The sequence below is a fragment of the Priapulus caudatus genome, unplaced genomic scaffold, assembly GCF_000485595.1.
Source record: "Priapulus caudatus unplaced genomic scaffold, Priapulus_caudatus-5.0.1 Scaffold1397, whole genome shotgun sequence".
Classification (NCBI taxonomy): domain Eukaryota; kingdom Metazoa; phylum Priapulida; class Priapulimorpha; order Priapulimorphida; family Priapulidae; genus Priapulus; species Priapulus caudatus.
This window is the reverse complement of record NW_014578458.1, coordinates 37,344-44,993: the sequence shown is the minus strand read 5'-3', so window position 1 is coordinate 44,993 and position 7,650 is coordinate 37,344. Positions and strand designations below refer to the sequence as shown.

General features: G+C 41.1%; 2 protein-coding genes across 3 annotated transcripts in view; one reads left to right on the top strand and one right to left on the bottom strand.

Moving 5' to 3' along the window:
- Positions 1-2,325, top strand: part of LOC106816501 (uncharacterized protein K02A2.6-like) — a 14,060-nt gene extending 11,735 nt beyond the window's left edge. The window contains exon 2 of the mRNA XM_014821128.1: positions 1,812-2,325. Coding sequence (XP_014676614.1) covers positions 1,812-2,300 — 489 coding nt within the window. The 3' untranslated portion in view covers positions 2,301-2,325. The remainder of the gene's footprint in view (positions 1-1,811) is intronic.
- Positions 2,326-2,428: 103 nt separating this feature from the next.
- LOC106816500 overlaps positions 2,429-7,650 on the bottom strand; it is a 15,358-nt gene continuing 10,136 nt past the window's right edge. For both annotated transcript variants that reach the window (XM_014821125.1, XM_014821127.1), the window contains exons 5-8: positions 6,931-7,113; positions 5,473-5,727; positions 4,389-4,475; positions 2,429-2,513 (exon numbers count right to left, since the gene is read on the bottom strand). In XM_014821125.1, coding sequence (XP_014676611.1) covers positions 2,455-2,513; positions 4,389-4,475; positions 5,473-5,727; positions 6,931-7,113 — 584 coding nt within the window. In that variant the 3' untranslated portion in view covers positions 2,429-2,454. The remainder of the gene's footprint in view (positions 2,514-4,388; positions 4,476-5,472; positions 5,728-6,930; positions 7,114-7,650) is intronic.

The following is a 7,650-nucleotide window of genomic DNA, read 5'->3' as shown; positions in this document are numbered from 1 at the left end:
ATGGATATTTCTCTGTGATTACAACTCGGAATAATTTGCTTTTACACTCGTTTTAATGGTAACATATTACTGTAAAAAAGCACGTTACGGATTGTTATTAAGTGCCGTATTTTATGAGTTATGTCTCTTTATTCGCAAAAATTTTAAATTCAAACATGCGACTTGAATTTTAGGCAGTTTTTTTAATTTTTCTCGGTAAATATGAAACTTAAAGAAAAATTCTGATGCGCTATTTTGGTACATATTGTGCTTAACATGTGGCGAAGATTTTGTATCTTCACTCTTTCTGGTAGTTGAGAAATATCCAAAATACCATTTAGGATTTAACTACGATTTAGGAATATCACTCTCAGCCATAGGAATAAAACCAAAAGCCTGGAAAAAACAAGTAAAACAAGCCATTTTAAAAAGCGTAACAACAAGAGATAAAATGAAAACCAAAGGAAAAACGAAAATGAAGATGATAAACATAGAAACTTATGGGCTAAAGAAATATATGAAAGAAATGTCATTTACAGACACGTGTCTTACTTTTAAATGTAAAACATGCACGATAGAACTCAAAAGCTATTTTAGAAATAACTTCGGTGATGACCGGTGCAATTTATGTAATAACAATATGAAAGAGAACTTGGAACATTTATATAAATGTGAGTTTTATAACAGATATAAGGACAGCGAACAAAGTGACGACTGGGGAGGGGACTACACTGGGTTACTCAAACCAGCAGTAGAATATGTATGCAAGATATTGTCAATTCGAAGTATTAATATCTAAAGAACTGGAGGTAGACATAATTTCCTGTTTCTTTAGATAATCCCCGCACCTGCATTAGAGTGCCTTGTGAAAGACAAGAGAGGGACCTAGGATACAAGATACAAGATACAAAGCGATGGTAAATAGCCCAAGCTATCAGCACCTGTTATCATTCCGCTGCATCAAAAGCTCACGCTACTGGTCTGCGGGTGCCACGCTGCATGGCTAGCAAATGTTCGAAGTTTGTACGTAATAATAACGAACTCGCCGATATCAGGCAGAGTTAATTGGCAGTCCGTATACATTTCGTAGGAGTTCGTTGTTATTTCGTAGGAAACCGTATATTTTGCTACGGACAGTAATTAGCTGGGTAATTTTCCGTAGCTGTCCGTGCGTTTTGCAACATTTCCGTGTTTAGTCCGTATTTTCTCCGGCTTTCTAGTTCATAGTGTTAGTTTGTCCAATATCACTGCAGGTTACATTACAAGCAAGACTTGAAATTGGTTGTTGATATTCATTTACGTGCCGTAAATGTCATCCAGGAGTCAAGCGATGACGTAAACATTTGTGCGGCCCGTAAGCTTTGGACGCCAGATAAAATGGAGGTGTCAGCGGTGTAACAACGGCCACGAACTAAACATGGAAATGGAGTAAAACACACGTACTAATCACGGACAGCCCTGACAAAAAGTTCCTTATCACGAGCGTCCGTGTTTACGAAATCACTGATGATAGCATTGCGTACGGCCGAGCATGCGTGCGAAAATGTCCGGTGCACTATAAATCTGTATCACACCCGCTTCGCCGGCAGCGGTTTGAAACTGTAAACAACTGATTTCTTAGACTGCGGATTTCAATTAGACATTTCTTAGTAACCAGGAGTGATATTGGACAAACTAATACGCGTTTGGATGTAAGGTTATGTACAGTACGAACCTGCGGGGAGTTCCAAGCTTCTGTCGCGCACAACAGCCAGCGAGCAACCTTGCCGTTGTTGGTGGTCCCTGGAGGGGGCGCTACTCTCATGGGGAGAAACTGGCTACGCACTCTACAACTGGATTGGCAGACAATCCACCTGCTGAAGGAGAAGCAGCCGAACCGAGCTGACTCGAGCCCAAGCTCTTGGTACCCCGAGCTGTTTTGTGATGAACTTAGCACGATGAAGAATGTGACCGCTTCAATTCATGTGAAGTCGGAGGCAACTCCAGTCTTCTGTAAGGCTAGGACTGTGCCATATCTGATGAAGCCCAAGATTGATCAGGAACTAGACTGCCTAATCGAGGCAAACATCATTCAGCCGGTGGTTTTTGCTGAGTGGGCAGCACCCATTGTGCTTTTTTTGAAACCGGATAACACGGTAAGCATATGTGGTGACTATAAGGTCACGGTGAACCGGTTTGCGGATGTAGATCGCCACCCACTTCCGACACCTGAAGATCTCTTCGCTATGCTGTCGGGAGGTGTGCTGTTCACCAAGCTGGACATGGCACATGCTTACCAACAAATTGAGCTTGATGAGAGGAGTAAGCAGTATACTACGTAACAATAAACACTCACAGAGGCTTATTTGTCTACAGTCGACTCGCATTTGGAATCTCATCGGCCCCCGGCAATTTTCCAGTGAATGATTGAGAATCTGCTGGCAGGAATCCCTCGCACTGCTGTATACTTTGATGACATTCTCGTGTCTGGCGCTTCTAAGGAAGAACACCAGGCCAATCTGAAGGAAGTTCTTCAACGGCTCGCTGAGGCTGGCCTGCGATTAAGGAAGAACAATTAAGTGCTGTTTCGGCATGACATCCATTTTTGGATGCCAGATGAAATGGAGGTGTCAGTGGTGTAACCACGGCCACGGACTAAACATGGAAATGGAGTAAAACACACGTACTAATTACTATAATATAAATCTGTAGGGGTGAGTATTGCGACCAAAAACCGTATTGCAATATATTGCAATACGACAAAACCGTATTGCAATATTTTCCAATACGTATTGGGAAGTGTATACCATGCATGATATAGTAACAATTTGATGGTTTTAATATCATCATATATTGTATTATATGACATGATTTAATTTCTCATGTTTTTCTTGAGAAACAGAAGCACGGCAATGTTTTCCGCTGACAGTGCAGTCCTCTGTGCCGTAACAATGTCACCCGCTGTACTGAATACCCTCTCGGAAGGCACTGCCGTGGCTGGAATACACAATACCCCTGCTGCATAATTGGCTAATACTGGATATTGAAACTGAAACTGAAACTGAAACTGAAACAGTGGGTGCTCGCTTCAGCTTGTATCGCGCGCGCGGGCACTCAGGTGAGCATAGGCTATATATAGACTCCCTGGTTGCCGTGCTCTCTGCCTCGCTCACACGTCTGCCCCACTCTGGCCGCGCAGTAGTTCCGCGCAGTGCTCCACGCAGTGGTCGCTTACCAGTAATACTGTATGCGTCGTGTAGGCATTGTGCTTTCGTAATATATATACACCGCCAGTGCATAATTTTCGAGCCCATTAACAATATAGACATAAAGGCAAGTGTCAAGTAATTTATTTCTTGTTATACCACCGTATCGTAAAATATCGATATCCGGAAGTTGTATCGCGATATATCGAGTTTTCAAAATATATTGCAATATACCGATATACCGGTATATCGTTACACCCCTATAAATCTGTATCACACCCGCTTCGCCGGCAGCAGTTTGAAACTGTAAACAACTGATTTCTTGAACTGCGGATTTCAATTAGACATTTCTTAGTAACCAGCAGTGATATTGGACAAACTAATACGCATTTGGATGTAAGGTTATGTACTTATTAACTACACAAGGTGCCAGTTACTCTAGCATTTGTCAACATTGCATAATCAATGGGCCTAGTATGCTTTTAATGTCTTTCACCATTGTTATGAATAAAATGTCCAATACAATTATTCCTGGATTAATATTGGTAATGAATTCTTGAAAGTGTGACCTTGCTCAAGAGAAACCCAGCTGATTGAATTCCCCAATAAACTTGCGAGGATGGTGAAGCAAAGTTGCAATACATTTTTTATCAAAACATGGAATGAACATGGTGGTTTATTTACATTTAGCAAACTATATTCATAAATTCACAAGGCTTCTTTGTGCTAAACGTGGCATGTTTGGGGCATTTTTAATTTGCAGACAAAAATGGTAATGGTTATACAAACATTTATGACAGCTTTTAAACAGGAAAATGTTGTTTTAACGAAATAGAAAACTTCACAAGGAAAGATATCATATACGTATAGGAATTATATGGTCAGTTTAGGCACACAAGTTCTGGCTTACACTATGGGTTGAATCATGGCTTCACACCCATTAGATAGATCATTTAGTAACAGGTCTTGCCAAAACAACATAATAACAGCCAACTGCGACTTTAAATATGTACTTCACTATGTGATCGGGCATGTGATAAAATAATTCCACCTCTGCCAACTGCGGAACAGGTAGCAAGCACTTAAGATCTCTTAAGTGTAGTATATTAAATACTGCATGTGAAAGCAGCTAAACTTACAGCTTGAGGCACGAGTTCAAATAATTTTAAAACTTATAACAAGATTTGTTGTGCCAGCACTACATAGATCGCTGCAGATAATTACCTTTGACATGACTGGGCGGTCTGTAATCATCCTCATTTGCTGACAGTTCATCACTATTATCTTCAGCATTCAACTCAGCAGTTGGAGCTGGATAAATCAACATGAAAAGGAAGGTGTGAGTGCAGCTTTTATAATTGGTCAGCATTTAGCAGCACCTTGCACTTCACATTTTCAAGCTCATTATTCACATGGGAGTGTCTATATTCAGGCCGGTACGGGAGATTACGGTACGCATATATTTGCTAATATATTGACTAATCGCGCGTCAATAAACTCAATATTCACAGAGAGTATAGCTAAGACATGTGTCTATAGGCATCTAGAATTTTAGAAATTTAATCATCTGTAATTCACTTCCGCGCGCATATATTTGCTATATTGACTAATCGTGCGTCAATAAACTCAATATTCACAGAGAGTATATGAATTCAAGCCGGTAAGGGAGATCATTTGCATAATATATTCTAGATACCTATAGACACATGTCTTAGCTATACTCTCTGTGAATATTGAGTTTATTGACGCGCGATTAGTCAATATATTAGCAAATATATGCGTACCGTAATCTCCCGTACCGGCCTGAATATAGACAATCCCTATTCACATTCACATTTTCAAGCTCATTATTCACATTCACATTTTCAAGCTCATTATTCACATTCACATTTTCAAGCTCATTATTCACATTCACATTTTCAAGCTCATTATTCTTTTCTTTCGTATAGTAATAGCCCAAGGACATATTTCTAAGAAATGATGAGCCAACTGAAAAGACAGTCTACAGAGTCCTACTCGCAACACACTGGAGATCATCTGTAAGGCAGCAAACTACATTTACACTGCTTGTGATTGCCACTATACACAAAAACGACTGCTCTGTGCACATTGTGGATTCAAAATCGTGACCTTTGCATTCGTTAATGAATACACGTTTTCGGCACTTAGTATTTACAGTTATTATTTGTTCTGGCAAAAAAGTTCTCTATAATGTAGTGCTATACCAAAACACTGTTCTATGCGACAGCATTAACCGGTGTGTTATGGTACTGATATAGACACTAGCATGTCATGGTTACACCAGTACCTGGTTCATCTTCCTTGTCATCATCATCTGCCTCCAACTGTGCAATTGCATTGGCCCGCTCTGGAAAGTATTCGATGAAGTCGCTATCACACTTGATGCAGCGATGGCCATGCACCTGCCGCAGCCGAGCGAACGACTTCTTGCACCCGATGCATTGCAGCTTGTCGCCCATGCGTCGCACCTCCGCTGGAAGCTCCTTATCTTCAGACAATGGTGGAGGTTTTACAGGTCGATCCTGCTCCACCTGTGCCTGCCCTAGGAGTGCGATGAACACAAAGCCAAAAATATGCAAAACCACGTTGTTTGCTTGATAATTTTTCCACAAAGGCTGTTTGATCTATATGTCGAGATATGTGCTATTATCATTCTGATTACTATTATTCTAACACTGTCAGAATATTTCTCTACATGGGTTATGTAATAAGATGGCTCGGCATCAACTGACTGTTCTTAGTATACCATTAAACTAGATGCAGTTGCTGTTAAATAGTATGGCTGCTACTCTGTTCCCAGAATAGAGACATTTATTCCGTTTATCAGTGTTAGCTATGCCTTATATGACAAGAATAGCTTTTGAAATAACTCACCACATCTGTAATAGCAGATCAATAATGGCTTTTTATAAAATTTTGCTATTCTTGTAATAAAAACTGCCAGCTTTTGTATTAAACTCAATAGCCGCGTTCACACGGAGCAATAAATTCAGTATTTAGTGTTCACACGAGGCTAAAATGCGCGGTCCAACAATACACGGCTTACCAGATGCCGCATTACTTCTCGTGCTTGAGAAATTCCGAATCTCTTGGACCGCTAATTTCTCTCGTCTGAACGCAACTGAGTGCAAATACTACATTTCTGAAGCCGCGTATTTTATCGGCCATTTCCGTGTGTTCCGATTACTCACGGAGATCCCATCGAGAGACATAAAATGTCCTCTCTCGCAACATAAAATAATCGTGATCATCTTGATCTTCGTTGTTCTGCGTGAAATTCATTAAAAATCTCAATAAAATAGCAATATCATGGATATTCTCTTTGCCCATGGGCTTAGCCATTCTGAATCCGACACCACCAAACGGATCGACAAGTAACTAAATACGGCATTTCTGAAGCCGCGAAACAGCAAGTGAGCACAAATTTGTAATTGTAATTTGTGGAGTAAGTCACGAATTTGTCTCAGATTCGGTATCTCGCAAATACCGAATTTTGATAAATACGGAGTCTCATCTGAACGCAGCTAATGCTATTACAGTTACACTGTATTACAAAAACGATGAGCTGACTGTATTATAAAAAGCTGGTGAAGTTATTACAACAGCTGGCCATTTTGATTAGAAATCCAGAGAATTCTTCCAAATCTGTCATTACAAAATTGATTGCTACACCAATAAACATTGCAGCCATTCATTATAATTTAAGTCGAGCTACTATACACGGAGCATGAGCACTGAAACATACGTTTGTCCAATGCCTCTGCTTTTGTGGGTCTGCCCCGTCTTCGCTTTGTAGGGGGCTCACTGGTGGGATTCTCAGAGACAGGACTCACACTACTGGACACTTTAACACTGTTGTCTTGGCAGCTGTCATCTAGCTTCTCCTTTCCAGACAACGGGTTGCGCATATCAGATGGGGTGCAGGCACCTACCAATAGCCAAAAGAAATGTAATGAGCGAGAGTGCAATAGATACAACCAACAACTAGACAGAGGGCACTCACGGAGAGTGCATACCTCCGCCAGCGACATACGCCCCATGTAACATCTATGTGTTACGGCTGCTGCTGACTGACTGGCCTGCTGCTGGCTGGCTGGCTGGCTGGCTGGTTCGCTCACTCGACGCACTAATATCGATCGCGCCAACACACTAACACACTAACACTGACTGGCCTGCTGCTGGCTACACGAACACACTAACACACGAACACACTAACACACAAACACAATAACACACGAACGCACGAGACCAATCACATAACCTCCCCTCCAACTCCGTTGGGCGGAGGTAATAATAGGGGTGAGTATTGCGACCAAAAACCGTATTGCAATATATTGCAATACGACAAAACCGTATTGCAATATTTTCCAATACGTATTGGGAAGTGTATCATACCTATGTGTCCCGGTACCTATGTGTCCCAGTACCCAGGTACTGAGGTACCTATGTGTCCCGGTACCTATGT